Source organism: Nipponia nippon, unplaced genomic scaffold, assembly GCF_047370975.1.
Source record: "Nipponia nippon isolate SJK-2023a ecotype South Korea unplaced genomic scaffold, ASM4737097v1 scaffold_9, whole genome shotgun sequence".
In the NCBI taxonomy this organism is placed as follows: Eukaryota; Metazoa; Chordata; class Aves; order Pelecaniformes; family Threskiornithidae; genus Nipponia; species Nipponia nippon.
Genome location: NW_028262413.1, coordinates 13,369,262 through 13,388,971, shown reverse-complemented (window position 1 = coordinate 13,388,971; position 19,710 = coordinate 13,369,262). Strand labels below are relative to the sequence as shown.

General features: G+C 41.4%; 1 protein-coding gene across 7 annotated transcripts in view; it reads right to left on the bottom strand.

The window, feature by feature from the left end:
- The window catches only part of LOC104016941 (contactin-4), a 353,560-nt gene that overhangs the window by 93,384 nt on the left and 240,466 nt on the right, over nt 1–19,710 (bottom strand). For all 7 annotated transcript variants that reach the window (XM_087743644.1, XM_087743651.1, XM_087743647.1 and 4 more), the window contains one exon: nt 14,184–14,279. In XM_087743644.1, the coding sequence (XP_087599770.1) occupies nt 14,184–14,279 (96 nt within the window). The remainder of the gene's footprint in view (nt 1–14,183; nt 14,280–19,710) is intronic.

The window sequence follows — 19,710 nt, the reverse complement described above, 5'->3', positions numbered from 1 at the left end:
AATCTAAAGTTAATCATACATTTTTGGATGAACCCTCATCTATGCTAAACCTGACAACGCAGTTACTCAGCAGCCAGCCAGTCAACCGTTTGCACACAAAGAAATGTGCTGTCCTTGCCAGATGGGACAGGAAAGAAGCACGTGCCCTTCATCTTCCCTAATACTAGTGAATCGGTTTGTAGAATTTAACTTAGAACAGTATGAAAATGCCAGTAGTCACTGTTGTCAGTGGCAATATGGTGACAACGGAAATCATCATAAAGATGTGAAATCACGGAAGGCAATGAACAGACTTTCAGAGGTCATCTCTCCAACCTGAAGCATGATAACTATGACGTCTCTGAGGTTTTTCAAACTTTTTCTTACAAACTTCCAATGATGACAGTGTACAACTTCCAATATGGTCTAACAGAGCACAACACACACAAAATGTACAAATCAGCCAAGTTCTGTGTCAGACTCATCCTCAGCAATTTGCAATGTATGCAGGGCTGTGGTTGCTTCCCAGCCCCTTGACTCCACGCTCGCCCAGTATGTAGAGCTTCACGTATGGGTAATTAAAAAGGTGAGAGGTCTTCATTACCTGAAGCCTAATCAATAATCACCTGTATCTGCTGCATCTCCATTTTTCTGTATCTCTAAAATAGTTAAATATTTGATGGCTGTACACAATTGACCTGTCTTATCTCTCGCGAACAGCTTCCAGACTCAGTCGATGGCTAGCTATGCCAGCTGCTGTGGCACTGGGAACATGAAGGACTACTTCACTGTGCCATTGGGGATTTTGATGAAATTTTAACTTGAAGTTCCCTCAGGGAGAAAAATCAGCAGCAGCCTTTATCTATGACTGAATGGAAAATGTTATGAGATGGAGAGTCCCATGCTGTTGTATTTACTACAGTTAAATACACAAACCTATTTCAAAAATATCTCATGAGCAGCAGATGCCCTCCTGCACCCCCACTGATCTAGCATGCAGGATGGTAAGTTTTGGAAGAAACTACATGTTTTTTTGTCTGAAAAACTTCATAGACTGTCTTATAGAAATTTACAGCTCAGCCTGGACCTGCCTGAAAAGAAAACCCGCAACCCAACCCAACCTGTATTTGTCAAAAGGGCTTATGATACCTTTGGGGAACCAGGTTTGGTGTTTACTGAAACTGGTGAACCTTGCCCAGGATTAGATTTGATGACGCTCAGTTTCATGCACCTCTGGTCTAAATTTAAATTTTTGGAATCAGGCTCAACCCAGTAGTGACCCAGCTGCTCTTGGACTCTGTGGAAAGGGTCAGTTACAGCAGCCATGCCCCTTCCCAACAGAGATGCGACTTTGAACCACACCAACCAAAGATGACGACACTCGAAAAGTTAGGTTGCTGGGCCCGCCAAGAGAGATACTGGTCCACTGAAGAAGAAAAATATGAATTGGAAGCTTATTTCTGCTAAGGAATGGGAAATTACCAGATGGGCAATCCTGGAATGAAACACCATCACCCCTGACACAAAGGAGTTTCCACGGGTAGTCGCGGCAGCTGATTCATGGTGAAATAAAGATTATGGAAAAATCTTACTGAGCGTGCAATGTACTGTGCCATTTAACTACATCAAGCTAACCTTAAAAAGAGCAACAATGCAGAAAGCACTCACAAGTGGGTAAATAGCTATATATTTGCTACAACCTTTACCCCTACTAATCACACAATACCGTACTTCTGGAAGCCAAGAGACGCACACTTGGTCTCCTGTGACACTGATTCAAGCCTAGCTGATTTCACAGCTTTTCCCACTGAGCAATGTATAGATCTGTATGATGCTCTCTCTGTTTCTAAGTTTATTTCAACAAGGAAATTCCAGTAAAAAAAAGAATAGCAGCTTGATATGGTCCACAGAGTGGCATCAACATCCTTCCAAAGAAACACTCATCTTCACCTGACAGCCAGAGATAAAGTACCTCCGTGGCAGATACTGTCAGTAGCAAATGGAAAGGGGAGAGAGGACAGATGGGCCAGAAAAAAAGATAAAGGGGGCTGGACTGAAGCTGCTAATTACTTATGGGCAAACATCAAATGAGAATAAATATGCTGTAAGCTAGGCACGTACACAAATGATGCTTATACTGATTTTTAATTCTGCACTGTATTTTTGCTTTGTGAGATGCAATCGTTGCTTATATTTTCAAGGCTTGGTCTACGTAAAGTGCTACACATATCACCTTAAGGAATGACTCACAGATTTAATCCGTCAGTTTGTTTTCTGTTTAAAGTCAGAGACAGTTAGCCTAAAAATCCTTTTTTTGTGCACTTGCTTCAGTAAAGCTAAAGGTCCCTGGGCTTGTTTTAAAACATATTTCAATGTGACCTAGCTAATCCTTTAATACCAGCTTTCACTACCTTTGATCAGCCTCTTACTGTAGCTGTAACAGATTAGATCAAACCTTTAAAAAAAGAAAGTTGGTTTTGGAGAATTTTCTTACTGCAGTGAATTAACATTATGATCAACTCCAAGGTCGAAATATCTGGCCACGGAGTGTGGGTGGTATGTCCTTTAGGGGAGATCTCGGCATGGACAGGCACTGCTACATGATGCCGTGGGACTTGCCTGCAGTATATAGGAAAAAAACATTCCGTTCACATACTTGATAGATAAACAGTGTTTTGATATATACCAGCTGAAAACAACATCGTTGAACATTTAGACATATGTATCGGGTAACAGAAAACGCCAAAACCAATACCTCCATTTATTTTCCAACAACAAAATAGTACGCCCATAGGAAGCAGTGCTCATGCAGCCAGGACTATTACACAAAGCAGTATATGCATTCAGGGATCTGGAACCCCAAATTTGATTGCAAAAGCTAAGAGACATCAATGCTGTGTTTGTGTCAACAACACGCTTTCTGCTATGACCATCTCAAGGGAGCTGAAAGTAGATCAGCTTCCCTGGCCGCCTCTGAGAGCTTTGTCTGAAGGGGCCAGCTAAGGCTGGGTTTGGAGGGTAAGGGTGGTTACAATGCGGTTAGCAGAGCCTGGGAGCTATACTCAGATCTCTAATTTATTTTATGAAGAGATCACAGGATGTTACAACTTTTGATAAATGCCTATTGACTGAATTCTGTCAGACGACAGATTTCACTCATCCTTAGCCAGCCCCTGCCGGCTCTACCCCCTTTCAATACCATTTCAATCTTCATTTAGTGGTGACTGCAACTGAACAGGGGAATAAACCACATGACTACCTCGCAGATGATTTCTTTTTAAGGGTGTCACGAGCTGTCACTGATAAATAAAAAATCCATTAATATCATGTTCCTTATTATTTCGGTATTTCCAAGGTCTTTACTGGAGAGTTGAGCATCCTCCTTTCTAGTTCTCCAGGAGCACAGCATGCATTACAAACCCCAGACATCCTACCTCACTGCCCGTCTGTGACAGCCCAGCTGGGGCACGAACGTATAACGGTAGGTGGTTGGTAGGAAGCTTGCAGCGGTGCCGACACTGAAGGCAATAAATGACATATGCCAGTTGAAAATCTGGGTCTGAATGCCTGTGCCAAAGTCTGTTCTCGACTGCAACCTTATTTTGCAACTCCTGCTCACAAAACCTATCCCTGCTGAAATGAAGCAGATCACGTACATCAACTCTGTTGCTTAAATTAGTGTCAATCTAAAATGAGCTTGGCATTTCTGTTATTGGAAATATTGGTAATTTCTCAATTAAAACAGCACTGCATGTTCTCTGTGCTGTCAGAAATATCAAGCCAAAGCATTCCCAAATTAGGGAAGAATTTATCCTTACCCCTTATCCTCAAATATGTTGATAAACTTGTGCACAAACTGAATCAGCAGTTTTAGAGAAAGGATTATGTCAGATTAATTTTAATCTAATCCATTTCTATCTCCTGAGAAGCTTTTTACTTCTTGCTTTTAATAATTCAAACAGTGACTGTGGCATAGTATAAAAAATAAATGATGGGAGATGCACTTTAAGTGGAAGTTACAACTCTCAATCACTTCTTATTTAAATGAGAGTTTCATATGCCTGATTTTAAGTTTAATGAAGCCCATTTTTGCTGAACTGTAATAATCTTCCACACGCGGAATCAGACGCAGAAGAATTACACTCTCCTGCAGCTCTCAAAGCCAGTGAGGAAGCCCCCATGTCTGACTCACCCGCTCTCCCTAACACTTCTAGGGAAAGAGATACCTCGAGTGAATTTTGGGCTGTCAAGAAGAAATGCTGCCAGGCTGCTTAGATCCAGCCACAGGTTTCAGGAGTGTCACTCCAGTTCTTGTGAGCGGAGGACCTCCCCTTGGAGTTATGCTGCAAGGCGCTAGGAACTGGCAGGTTTGGGGAAGTTATTTTCTGGTTCTTGGCCTGAGATAAGTCACTTGGTAGCTTTTCAAGCTCAACAGCTTATGCTCTGCAAACCACTTTTAAAATGTCGACACCTCTTTGGACATGGGAATTCGACTATTGTATGGGGACGTGTGAGTGGAAGTCACTATTAAAAGGAGAATTTGCTAATAGATTCAGATATTTTTGATGCTACACCGTTTGCTCTCCTTGCAGTCTTCTCCATCTCCCACACATCTCCAATATGCACACTGCATCCTCCTCCAATGATCAATACCTAGACAAATCCTGTTTGAATTTCTTTTTTTCCTATTCCAGGAAAGATACCTGTGAGCTGCTGAGCCCCAGCTCATGGGGAACATCACCCTAATGCATCATTTTCCAGTTTGTTCAGAAACCAAGCCTTCCCTCCACCATTTCCCACATCCTGCAAGCAGAACCGACCATGCACGACATAGTTTAACTCCTGCCCCATGACCCAGAGAGGTTTCCAACGCCTTTTGGTGCCGCATGTACCATGTTTGCCAACACCGACCCCGCCACCATTGCCACATTCAAACGTGCTGAAAGCATCACTGACTAGTGCTAATGCAAAATACTTCTCTGACTCTTTCTTCTTTTTCTTTTCCAGCTCCAAGGGACAGCTTACCTGCTCATAATTTTGCTCCAACCTTTGGAGTGATCCATGAAAGGCTGCTCAATGACCTTGCAGCATTTTGACAAATAGTTGAACCAACCTGCAACCAGCTTAGCAGATTTTTTGCTTGGTTTCCTAGAGAAATGGAACTTTTACAACCATGTTGCCCATCCATCTGTGAGATACTCCTCTCTAAATTAGCTTCTCACTAATTGGAACCAAATCTGACCAAGCAGCAAAGGCTTACGAAGACATTAAGATAGGAGAGAAAGAGAAGAAACTATTAATGCCTCAATAAGGAGAAGGCAGGGATAGTTCAGCACTTTGGCAATCTGCTTGGCAAGAGGCAAGTGCCCAGTCCTGGGCATATGGGTTGTGCAAGAAGCACATTTCAAAAAAGCTCTGGGCATACCACATTGGAAGAATCTGCAGGAAAATAAAGGCTGAGTATTAAGGTTACTGTAGTGAAGATGGGTGGGGACATAAAATGTTCCAGGTCACCTGCTATGTAAGAAATATGGCAGGAGAAGCATTCTCACCCTAACAAATACAGAAAAGTAATAGAACTGCTAGGATTCAACTTTCTATTCCTCTAAAGATTTCATATTAATGGGAATGCGCCTTAAAGAAGAAGGTCTAGTACTGAGAAGCTGATTTAACACTTAGGGGAATATGTGCTTCAAGGCTCTTGCCAAAGCCATTTTGAACTGGTCATCCAGCAGAAATGCCAGATGCGTTCACGTGGCGGCATAAACGTTGCAGAGTAGACAGAACAGGCTGATGCTGCCTGGACAGAATGAAATAATCCCGTGCTTTTAGGTAGACATTAGGTGAAAATGTCCTTGGCGTCTTTGGCTATGTGCTGTTTCTAGAGTAATTTCTTGTCTTTCCATTATTTCTTTCAAGGTTGACTGTTTTCCAAAGTTTTAACATAAACTTTGCTTCACGTTGACTGTAAGGGCACCAAAGGAGAGTATTACAAATATTTGTTCCCATTGTTACAACAGCAGCTCTAAACATTTATTAATAATGTATTAATTCTTCGTAAGTGACAAATGAAAAGGCAGTGTGACAGTTTTCAAAGAAGAGAGGGAAACAACTGTAAGGTTGGCACTATACGATGGGGAGTAAAAGGGCACAAATACTTGAGAGCAGCTGAAGAAAATTCTGTTCCAAAGCATTCCCTGCTGAGCAGTGCTGCTTGGGGAGTGAAAGCCCCATATGTTGATCCTCTGATGGTACTGAAATGCCTGGTAATTGCCTTTTTCCTTCTGCACTGTTCTGATTAGTTTTCCCAGTTTTTCTCCCCTTCCTCCTTGCAGTGGGGGCTGTATAACCACGAGAGAATATGAGACGTGATTTGTGTGATAGATTATTTACGAGACAAACCCCTCCAACCATTCATCACGTAATAGAGGCCATCAGCCATACTTACAGCCAAAACATTTTCACTGTTTCCAGCCCATGAAGTGCCCATCATTGCTTTAAAAAAAAAAATAAAAGGAGAGAAAAACTGACCAGACGAGTAAGCACACACTAATCATTTTTCTGCAGAGCACAGAAGTGGTCTTAGCACCACTGTAATCAGTAAAGTGCTTTCTGAAAACATGTCTGGTGTCTACACTTCACTACCTACCGTACAGCATGAAAGGCTGAGATTGAGATGAAATCAGAATTGCCATCTCTTCTGTCAAATGCTAAAATTTAGTTAGTTCTACTTGATTAAGCTGTGCAACAGAACTAAAAGTTCTCCTAGCTACTGGGGGAAAAAAAGGCAGGAGAGAATGAGAAAACCTGAACACATCCATTATGTGAAAAGATGTGAGAATAATTCTCTGTCAACATTTCAGCTCACAGACACAGACTCCACGGCTGTGTTTCCAACAGGAGTAATGGCATCAGATGGGAAAGAATTATTTGAAAAACGGAGCTTTAACGAATCCCCTCCTCTTTGGGAAGATGGACTTTCACAAACGCATTGAGAACATGGGCACTGAAGAGAGACAGAAAACTTATTTTCTTTTAACTCTTGCTTTTGTTCTGTCAGAGAGACGCGGTTCCCAGACGCTCAGGAAGGTCGCCTGACTCTGCAGCAAGGAGCAGAGAGACAAGGTGTCCGGGGAATTGAAGTTCAGGACTAGAAATCGTATTGGGAAGGTTCAGTTCCTGTGTCACCAGGAACGTTGTTAGTGGCCCAAAGCAAGTGGACAGGAGGAGACACGTCCTGTAGAAACATCAGTAGGTTTCCATCTGCGTATCTAAGCACTTTGCTATTTAAAAATGTATCAGCTGACTTATTTCTTCCACAGATTACTGAGATAAATTAGGAGGAGTGAGACTAAATATGCTACAGATGTGATGAGTGGTGGTATGGGCTATGGACAGAGAGATCTCAGAATAAGACATACCTCTAGGGAATGCAAAGGGAACACAAAATTTAAATAATCAAGTAATTGAGAGATCATTTTCACCAGTTCTCTTGTGTACATTCACCATTTCTCACAGCACTTGGAAATCTCTGTCTCTATAGGGTTTTCCCACAAGGGCAAGAAGGCAAATGCCATGAGAATATTGTGTATATACATCTTTCTAAAGATGAACCAAGAGAAAATCGGGGGGGGGGGGGGGGGGGGGAGGGGAGTGAAGGAAATCTTAAGACAAGGTCATTTATTTTCCCAAAGAAGAGAGGGGGAAGGATTTACAGACTCATTTGTTCTGCATGCTTATGGGTGTGCTACCAGCCCATCAAATGAAACATGCGTACCTTTCTAGGATTGTATTTTTTTTAATCTCTAGACGCACAATGCAGTGCCAGGGATGTCAGAAGGTATTTGAAAACTGTAGATGTTAAAATATTAACTAACCCTTCCATGACTATCAAATAAATCTAGTAAAAGTGGCAGCTAAATGACTCAGTTCCCACAAACTTAAATGAAAAGAATTATTTGGCACAAAGGAATATTTTGGTCTTAAAATTTGGAGATAAAGTTAAAAGGACAGCGACCTCCAGATACTTCCCAGGCATATTCCCCATGGAACATAACTTATATTCAGAGCCCTGAGAAATGAGCGCTTGCTTGATTTTTTTGGAAGGTTTTTTTTGTTTGGTTGGTTTTTTTGGACTAACTTTATCTTGCTAAATAAATATATCTTGCCAAATTTGATTAACAAAACTGAAAAAACACAAACAAGAAAAGCTTACCTGTTTCCCCCTGCAAATCTCCTCTCAAAAGGAAATCATTTTCACCAACAGCTTCAACTGAACACTCTATTTTATGTTTTGAAATGCTTCACGGTTTCTAAATATATCTAAATATAATAAAAAGGCTTAAAAATACAATGGAATGAAACACTTCGGACAAAACAAAGGTTGTTTTGTTTTGTTTTTTTCATTTTGGCTAGCACCCCCCCCCAGTCGATTACTCCTACAGCTCCTCTGAGGAGCAACAGCAGATGGTATTGATCTAGCAGGGCTTTGAAAATGTAAAGCAAGATAGCATTGTTTTTACGGCATCCAAATTATAGAGCTCATCCTAAGACAGGCTGAGATACCTTGTCTCATCAAAAAAGTCATGAAAACTTTTTGATGTTCCTCCCATTTCCAAACCCGTTATTGTGATTCAATTACTGGGGACTGCCCAGTTAACACTGAGGTAGTGGCCAGTGGCTGCGATGGGGACCCTCGTGTGTTTGTTGCAATGAAACCAAAGCCAAATTTTAGCTACATACACACTTCTAGGATTTTTGACTGTCCTCTCTTGTCCACTTAAATACCTACAGTTGCTCATTGAGCTGTTACACAGGCCTTGAACACCATGTTCCCATAGCAATGTTTACTCTTACATTACTTTTTCTGTAGAGCTTCACAAGTAGAATGGTTGACACATGTCCATCGTTAGGTTTTTGATTAAAAAGTGGAAATAATGAGGGAAAACATTTCACATGCAGGGTAATTATCTCAGAAAAATACTGACAACCTAGATAGGTTTCTACTAGTTCTTACGCTGATTTAGTGCATGTAAGTGAACAAATGGGGAAGGGAAAACAAAAAAAACAAAAAAGAACTGAAAACTTCTAACAGACAAGGTGCCATAAATATGGCAGGACTGGCTTCAGGGGCTCAGGCATCCACTGCTCCAAGAGCCTAAAATACGACAGAAGCAAATGTTTGATTTGCATTTATGCTGGTTTTCAGTCCAGAGACTTCCAGATGAACATTTATTTTCCAAATTTCCAGCACTCAGCAAGCACTTCATCACAGGAGGCAATCGCATCATTATGCTGCTTAACAAAATGTAACACCAGGATGCACTGACCTGACAAAATAGCGACTCCCTGCTGAAACCATGCTGCAAGAAATACACATTTCATTTTCATCTTGGGGGACTGGAGGGGGGAGAAGCCTAGATTCATATGCTGAATCTCCAACTCATATAAACTAAAAATTGGGACGATACATGGTGATGCCCAAACTGTTCTGTGCAAGCTGTACGCAGCCCATTTTATGATGCCGATAATACTTGTTAATCATATGGACTCATTTTCAGAATGAATTTCTTGCAACATTTGAACAGTAGGAAGCTCTTTATTTGGCATCATTAAGAAGAAAAAAAAAAAGAAACCCTCAACAACTAATGTATGTAGGCCAACATAATTTCATTTTTAGCTGCTAGCTCTTTAAATATGGATGTTTCCAAGTATTAGAGTGAACTACAGTTGAAAGGATAAAGGTCTGGATGGAGATCAACATTTTTTTAGAAAAAAACACATTTTTTAAGACCAACACAACCAATAACACAACAGTGGACAGGAAATAATTCCCTTCTAATTTTTCTTTTGGTCTCTTTAGATAAGGGGGGGTCTAAGCCTTGCCACTTGAGCCACCTCAAAATGGAGGAGACACTGGCACTGAGCCCTCCTCAGACACTTGGGAAGTCTTCCCCATCAGGCAAAAATTCTCGAGCCTGTCTCCAACTCCCAGAAGGATATCCTAAGCTCTGTGCTCAGGAACTGGCCAGGATGTTTTCTTTCCAGGCTTCTACTATTCTAGTGAATACCCTCATCATGAAAGCAACAGCTATTCTCAGAGTGAATAGTTTTGCTTTTTTTAATTTTTTTTTTTTTTTTAAGATTTCATTTTCAATGCAGATCAGAAACTAAAGTAAAAAAAAAAATTAATATAAAAGTATTTTTTTTTCCACAGACAGCCCCGTGCTTCAGTGTTGGTCATTAATGTCCCCAGGCACTTTTTGCAAGGGTGATGAAGTTAGGTTTGCTGTCCTAATCAAATTCCAAAATAAGTAATTGCATTTTCTCTGTCTTTACGCCACTCGCAATTTCAACGAGATGTATTATTTTTCACTTCTAACCTGAACATTTTTTACTGTTGCACTACAACGTTAAATACTTGCAATGTTATATCCCAGTGGTGGCATACCGGGGTATTCGAAGGAACTGATCTGTACAGCTTTGCTTTGCAAACACTGCCTTGGACCCTGGGGATGGAAGCTGCCCATGAAACACGGCGGTTTTCTGATGTGCAGCTACTTCCCAGTGATATCTGATATTCTCTTATGAACCTCCATCTGCCCAGAGCTGGAACAGGAGATAGCTGTGGTAATTGTGCAGTGACTGCTAGAGACCAAATAGCTTCAATTACACTGGGAGACATGCAGTTGGCAAACGGAAACATGATGCACACGACTGAAAAGCATTAACTTTGCAGTTGCAACTTTTAAAACTCATCCTGTGTTCTAACCTTAGGAGGAAGGAAAAGGAGGAAGGAAAAGTAAAAGAAAATATTGCCACAGAGAACAGTAATTCCTGCAGAACAAGAGTCTCAGTCTAAATTAACTGGACCTGTTTTGACTTTCCATTAAATACTTTCTATGCAAACCAGAAAACAACCGGCATAACTCCAGCCCAGCTTGCTTACAAAATTGTAATAGTATCAATTTAGACTAATTGTGGATCTGGCTACAATTAAGATCATTTTCTATCTGGAATAGAGCAGGTCATAGACGGCGGTCATGTAGGAAGTCACCTCTTATCCAAATGATTGAGGGAAATAATTACCCTTCAGTTTTCTGCCTTTCTGGGCACCAGAAATGCACCTACCTCCCAGGCACTGTAAGATGCTCTTTCCCACATACTGAACCCAAACGGGAAATAATGCCAGCACCCTTCTGGAATGTTTTTGTATCATCAGTACATACACCCAGACCAAATCTTTCCCCTGAATCACCTGAACAAATGTACCACGATTTCCTTCTCACTGCTTACACGAACCACCCACCAGCTGTCGCATTTCCACACAAGGTGCTCATGCTGCAAAGACTTCTTATGGCAAACCAGAAAACTCTCAGTAAGCACAGAGTGAAGCTTTGCTAAGGACACAAACACAAATGCGCATGACTCCTGCCTCATCTCTGCGTTGTCTGCGCACTCCCCATGTCCCTCTAGGAGAGGGCAGCCTACTCGCCTGGGGAGAAACGGGAGGCAGCACCGCACGGCCACTGGTGCCAGCAGGAGCGGGCTGTGCAGTTGGAGTTAGTTCTTCTAACTGGAAAAGGGCATAAAAACTCACATCTCGGCTCTTCAGAGCAGTGCAGCTCAGTACCCAGCCACCCCAGGCCTTCCTGAACTTAGCCTGTTGACACTATCCACCTTTGTGCAGCACAATTAGTTTGGGATATGACAAGGCCGAGCACTGCTCTTCAGCCTCACGTTCAAGGCACTGGGATGAATGGGGTTTAAGGATTGTGAAGCATTTCTGTCCCAAATCTCTCCTCCTTTTTTTTTTTTTCTTCTATGGAAATGAAGCTAAAAATGATGCTTTACCCATAGCACTGCAGACTGAGAATGAGTTTGTGGCTGACCCACAACCCATCTTCAGTGGTTTTTAATATCTAGCTTTGGCAGCTTCCTTATCAGATGTAGCCATGAGACCCACCTGAAGGGGCTGAGGGGCAAGGTCCATCCATGCAGACCAGAGGGCATGTAATTTTGGGGTATAGTTAACACTATAGAAGCCACTCTCATAAAAGTTAGATGCTGTGGTCCACGAGTAATTTTGTGGACTTCATATCACAGGTGCAAGAATCCCCTTCAAGTAATGAACATCAGAAACCTGAGATACTGAAACTCTCATGATAATCTCTGAAGTAAAAGGAAAAATGACATCTGAAGCCAAATGGTGAGAGGCCCGAGCTGAATAAATTAAGTGAGTAGGTACGTTTGCCATATAGCTCCTTCCTCACAGTATGTAAAAGCAAGGTCTCCTGTTGGTCTGCCCTCCAGCTGGCCAGAGACAAGCTGAAGCTCCGTAAGCACTTGTCTCCTCCTATCTGAGCAATAAAAGCAGCCTAGCAGCAAACGGCTTGCCAGGCAATTTTCATCCTGCTGATGAGGACAGACAGATTTCAAAGCAGGATTGCAAATTTCTTTAAAAGGGACACAGATCCATAAAAGATGACTGCTTGTTTGCGATGTGCTGAACAACCCCCCCGATGAAAGAGGCAGCCGCAACGGCTGGTTGTTGATCATGGTGGTTAGCGGCATGCCACACAGCGCTTGTCAGGCACACACAGGCCAGGACTGAAACGGTGGCTGGCAAGAAGAGACAACTGACTGACTCCCTTTCTAACTTTTTTTTTATATGAATGTAACAGTGCAACACGTGTTCAGGAAGTCAGCCAACAAATGCAGGACTGGCACATTTAAAACAAATTTGTGCTAAATTGAAATAATTGTTTTGTATTTTCTAAACATTTATACCATCCTCTTTGAAGCAAACTGCACCAAAGCACTTGTTACATTATTTATTATAATTGGCTATTTGTAAACTCTGCTTTGAATCTCTTTTTTTTCCCTACCAAATTTTGCCTTTGCCACTGAGAAAACACTGGCTTTCTTAGTGCCATTAATACAAACTGCTTGTAAACCTCCTCACATGAACACTGGAATCAGTGACGCCGGCTCTTCCCAGAGAGGGGCCTTTGGCAGGTGCCACATGCTGCCAGAAAAGATCATTGCAGGATGGACACAGACACCAGCTACTGCAGTCTTCCCTTTCATCTCCTTGTTAACTACATCGTAACATGAAGAAATAGATTGAGAATCTGGACAACACCAAACACTGGTGTTAAAATCCAGAAGCTACATGAATATAATACAATCCTTTTGCTGTACTTAAAATCTTAAGACAATCTAGAGTAAAAGGTTGCAAATATCCTTCATGTCAATAAGACCTGACCTCCTTTCCCTCCCAACCCTCCCTCCCCTGGGTGGGTGCACAGTGCATTGACTCTCCACTCCCCAGGATAACGCAGGTTAGCAATGCGGCTACAGAAAATGCCCAGGGAATACAGAAGAGCATGACACAAATGCCTGAAGGACTCAGGGCTGATCCAGCCCAGCTTGGCTAGATCTGAAATCTATACCCCTTGTAGAAACCCAGGCGATGCTTAATGAGCCAGTCAGGTGTCTGCAGCATATTCCCCAGATCCTATCTGCTCAAGCAGAGCGTGCAACCCAAGGTGCCACCTGGGTCAGCAACCAAGGAGGGGCAATGCAATGCAAAGGTATCTCCACAGCTCTGCTGTGGCCAGGCATGGGATGGGACAGACCCAGTAATTGTCACAGGTGCCAGTTTCCATAACCATAAGGGGACATACATGCCATTGCCCCTGCTCTTAACAATGAGTACAACATGTGACAGGTGCAAAAATGACAAATTAGTAAGATTTTAAGAGGGGTTCAATCATTTTATAAGACAACTATAGTACACTCTATAGACTACATGTCAATAAGACCACTCTAACACCACAGGTTATTTTTTTTTTTTTGCCTGTCTGCTACTACGGCTTTTCCATTTCTCCATGAAGGTCAGAAATCTGCCTCTTTCTGAGGTGTCAGAGATACCAGTGACTGTCAAGACAGGTTATGTCCTTTTCTGCACAGTCTGTATTTCTGGACACTCAACAAGCCCTGAGTTACAGTTAGTAACCTGTCTCTGTAATAATAATGGGTTTACATGTATCACCAGACAAACACAACAGTGCCCACAGTGGCACTGCCATAGCCTTCTCCTTTAAGGTGTGCCATTTTAAACTTCGTGAAACATACCCTGAGAATCAAAACCTTGCAAATTGCTGCTGAGTGCTGAAAGCAAGAGAAGGAAACCGCTTTACCTCCAGAATGTGGTGGTGGTCCACACAGCAGCACCATGCCCTGGCCCTGGCGGACAGACACTGTGCTTCTCGTTCTGGTTTTGAAGTTCTCAAGATCTGCCAAGACAGAAAGAACTCAATTAAAGGGAGTTTAATGGTTTCTCCTCATGAGAAGGACAGAAGGTTCATTAGGACTTTGCTGCACGACACAGAAACAAAGCAAACATCAGCTTGGAAGGTGGGTTGGTGGGACCTGGGCAGAATGCGGGGCAGCGGGAGGCAGATGTGCATCAGAAGTAGGAAAAGGATCAAGTAAATGTCTCCACAGGCTGCAACGCTGGTAAGGAGGAAAAGGTGTTGATTTACCCAGGGCAGAAGACACGCCTAGAGAAAACTCCAGCAACGTGTAATGCCAATAGAGTTTTGTTTTATGAATTTATGAAGAATTACTGCCTTAAACAATGAAATATGTTATAACCCAGTCTCTTTCCCTTTTGGAGACTTGTTACCAACGCCCTTGCAACCTATGTGTAGAAACCCTTCCTTTCCCATGAGGAAGTCTCTTGTAGTAGCTGTATGTTAGCCACACAGTGCTTAAATTAAATTCCTCCTTCCGCCTCTTTCTTTTTCCTCTCCTTCAGGGGCCATGCACTGCAAAAATGCAACTCCCCTCTCTTCTCTCCTTACACGCTGAATTCAAGAAACTTGCTATTAAGTGACGAGGTGACTCTCTGTGAGCCGAGCAGTGGCACCAGGTATCGATCAGCACCAGTGGCTGCTGCGTGGGAGCACTAATACACTGAATCACTTTGGTAGTCTTTTATCTTTAACAATCCCTTGCATTTCAATTCTTATTTTTTTGCTTTCAGTGTAGCTGAGCCATGGTTTGGTGATTACAAACCTCTTGTCAGTGCAGTTGGGAACCAGAGAAAACACACAGGTGATAAATATTTAACAGCAGGAACTAGTAGGAACATCATTATAAGGTTACAAGGATGAAAAATTAAGCCTTGATTTTAATCCTCTCTTGAAAATGTATTCTGGAAGCACTGGCATGCATGCTTAAAAAAAAAAAAAATAAAATCAGAAGAATTCACTGCTTCATTTTAAAAACCTTCTTTACGGACCCTTCCTGCTAAAGCCAAATTCAGGACAAAATCGAGGCAAAAGGGGAACTACAGTGGAATTAGTGCGTACCAATTTATTATAGTGCTAGCAGTCATTGTGAGACTTCCAGCACAGTTCTGCCCTACCCTTACGCTGTACATTACATCATTCCTGGGTTCTTATTATTACATTATTTCAGTTTTTTCATTTACATTTTAGTGGATAAATATTGTGAGGACTTTAAAAGCCTACTGCAGTGAATTATTTGTGAAAACAAAACTCGTCCAAACTTGCCACCCTCCCTCTTTCTTCTGCCCAAGTCCACAGACAGAAACAACGCCTACCGAACCCAGGTGGTGCTGCCGTTTGCCTTAGGTGCTGAGGCCATTGAATTATCACACCCTTTGGGCAAAATGGGTTCACACAGGAGGTTCAAAACTGAGTTTAAAACCTGTCCAAATTTAACCTGGGTATCAATTTAACAGCAGGTTCACCAGTGTGAGCTGTTTGTTCAGACTCTGTGTAGGTACAGGGAGACAATAAAGCACGGAGTTTCCCAGCCTCAATTCATAGTCTGAGCCTAGAACTTCGAGCAGGGCGATTTTCTTTGTCCTTCTGCCTTTTTTTGGCCTAGGAAAAATGACAGAAGGACAAGAGAAGAAAACCCATTATCAATGAAAATAGAAAGATGTAATTTTTCTGTCCTAAGTTCTATAAAAAAGGTGGAATGGCACTTTTCAGGAACCACTATTACATTCCTCTGGCCACCTGCCAGTCCCATAGATTTAAATATATTTTGACTTCATACAGACACAAGATTGGATCTCATCCTCATTGAGGATAGTTGCATAAGGAATAACAGCCTAAAACCAAAATGATGCCTAGAGGAACAAGCGTGGTATTCGCAAAGATTTTTACATGAATATTATTTCCAATTAATGAAAAAGTAAAGTAAAAGCAAAACAAGTCCCAATCACCAAAGCAGATGCTTTACATACATGTATATACACACATACACATATAGATGCACTAGAAAAAAAAATTGCAGAAGTATTTGCAAGAGTCTCAAATTATATATAATGGAAGATTCTTCATATCTCTGTTTAGCTATTTATATCTTCCTCCACATTCACAGAACTAATACATTATGCCATATGCATATACATACACATACATACAAACACAGACACACAAAACATTTCAGGGATTATACAGAATTCACTTCTCAGGCTTGAATCCTAAAAAAGCCATACGCAGGTCTGCTTTGGAACATAGGAAAGAAAAATTGCATCAACTCTGAGCCTGCGTGTTTAAGCCTATTTATACAGTGCTCTAGGGAATTCTTCTGTTAATCATGGGGGAGGGAATGGGAAAAGTCTTTCATTACTAATCATTAGAAACAGCCACCTGCTTGGTGACCCAGCAACTCTTGATTACGATAGTATGGAGAAAAAGTGCACTGCTCAATAGTTTAAACGCAAATCTAGTCCTCTAACTTTTTTTGCACGGAAGAAATAACCCTATTTGTTGACAAAACAGATAGCTATATATTTATGACAAGAAAAGGATTGCTACCCAGAAAAGAAATCTCTGCTTGGATGAGCAACTAAGAAATGATGGAAGAATGGTCAAAATCAATTGGAGGCACCAAACAAAGCAGAGCATTCATCACTATCGCTTGTAGTGCAAACTGTCAAGCTTTGAAAGTCAACTGTCAATTCTGAAAAGCCTCGTGCATGCGCTTAAAATCTGGCTGCAAGTAAAGTAACAAGATTAAGATAATTATAAGAAAGGCTAATGTCTCATCAAACTGATTAGGCTGATTATGCTCATGCATTCTGAAATCCACACTTCGAATTTATTTTTGCAATACCTAAATAGTAACTTGAATTAACAGTAATATCATGAAGATTTTATTAATAAGAAACTTCATTTAAACACCAGCTTGCAATCTTTCCAAGAAATTAGGAACAATATTAGTGCTGTTGAATGGTTACAAAGCATACAGATTAGTGATATGTGGATTCAAGAGGTTCTTCTCTGCTTTCACATGCTGTGCACAGTGGACAAAAACCTTTCCTACAAACTTCTGCTCAAATGGGTGCAGAATATTGCACTGAAATTTTGTACCACTGAATTCCCCATACATGCAAGTAAGACCACTTGCTAAACAGGAGTTAAACACACTTGCTGAAAACCATCCCGCAGGAAGCTTTAACGCAGAAGTAGCACTCTAACACTTCTTTCCCCATGTTTGTTATCTTCCTCCAAGGGAAACACAGCTGTCTAGTGCCCCTCCACCCCTGCCCGGAGAGTAGGCAAGAAATTATTCTCTATACTTTTGACATTAAAAATCAATGGGACAGCAAAAGAAGAAGGAAAAAATAACCCTCACAGCTGCAGAATGACTCTGAATTACAGCGTAAATGGTTCAGCTGTATGTGTCTCCCCTGATGAGAGCATTAAGTTCCACTTTGTCTTGCCCCCAAGCCTAAAGACCCTGGCTAACATATGAGGATTTTTGTTCTTATTTGCCAATTAAAAAAAAAAAATCCAGAAAAATGCCAGAAGACTTATTAAGCCAGCAAGCTCAGTTATTTCTTGGCACACTTACTGTTTTGGAAGAAGGTGTGAAGCAGGACTATCATACCTCCACATTTCCCTCAATACCAGCTCTCTTTCTACTGGAAACCACACCTGAGCAGAACTAGGTGACCTTGGAAATCTGAGGTTTGCAGGTGTCCGGCTGCTGGACCTGCCACTGTGCCCGAGTAGATGATCCCCACGACATGGCATGGCTATTCAGCATGTGCTGGTACAGGGCTGGCCTCTACTCATGTTTTTCTCACTGTGTCATATTTTACCTTTTTTTTTTGCTTCCTACTCCTTTGTTGTATATTCTTCCACGCTTTACTGTTCATCCATTTCTCCTGAATACGTTGCCAATGAGATCACTGACTCCCGACACGAATACTTTTGCCCATATTTAAAAAAAACAAAACCAAACCAAACCCAAAACCAAAACCAAACACAACAAAAACCCCTACAAGTTCTTGAAAAACAGCTGAAGCTGTAGATTAAAAGAAAACAATTTCAGATTTGGGAAGGAGGCAGTGAAAGCCTTGAACAGGTCACTGCTTTCTCAAACAGAAGTGAGACGTTTCTGGTTTACATGTAGAAGCACCGTCAGGAGGAGACAATGCCATCTCTTGAAGTGTTTGCTAACCCAGTGGAGGACATAACAAAAACCAGTGGTGTGAAGCTGAAGTCATGGAAACAGAGATGAGAAATTACACTTATTGTGAGTGATGATGATCAGCTGCTGGAATAAACTACAACAGAGAGCATCCTTGATGCCTGGAGATCAAGACCACCTTTCTAGAACATGTACAAACACTAACTATGCTTTAATCACACTTAAGCAGCCATGTTGAGTTAGGGATAAACTGGTGGAAAATACGGACCATGATAAGCAGGAAGCCACATTACAGGGCACTGCACCCATCTAGCCTTCAGATGCATGAAACACTAGGAAGGAGGAGGAGGTCTGGAAGCCAGTGTGATAGTCTGGTGGCCTGATGCCCCCTAACAGACCTGAGAGTCCCAGAGGTTTGCTTCCTGGGACCTGGCAACATAGTATGTAAGAAATCTGAAAATAATCACATTAAGATTAATTAAGTACCCCACAGTGTACTAAATACCTTATAATAGAAATAAAGACATGGTCATTTAAGGAGTTTACAGGTCAATGTTAGACATAATGCAATGAGCATTGGTAAACAGAAGAGAGAGAACAAGATGAAGCAAAACAATGCCTGGAAGTGTAAGTTCATTATGTTTTAGCATGCAGGCATCTTTGTGACTTAATTAAAGTTTTTAGAGTGTGAATTGCTTCAATTACAGTGATCTATCACTGCATAGATCAAAAAAGAAAGGAACTTTAATTTCAATAAAAATATTTATACATGAAACAAACAAAACATGACCAGAACTGAGGACTGCTTATACAAACAGAAACTGCTTCCTGTTGGAGCCAGGATCCTTGCATGTGCTTTTGGTGAAAATATGTCACCAACTCAGGGATTTGTGGCACTAGGCAGTATATGACCATGAGAAAATACTGTTTCTATTCATAGGATCAAAAAGGATTGCAGATGCAAGAAGGATGTAAACTTTCCCTAGCTAATCAAAGCAGCACACATCTGCACAACAAATCCTAGCTCACATGCACCAATGAGTAACTCGCAAATCAGGCTTTTATTTTAAATGTGTGATTTCAAATAATCAAGATCAGATATTTGCATGACTGTTAAGAAAAGAATACACTTGCATATTAGTTTTTGGCCTATTTAACTTGGACATTCCCTATTTAGAAAGCAATTGTCAAAATTGATTAAGAGAAATCACTGAGGAAGAAAATATTAACACTTTCCAATTCTGG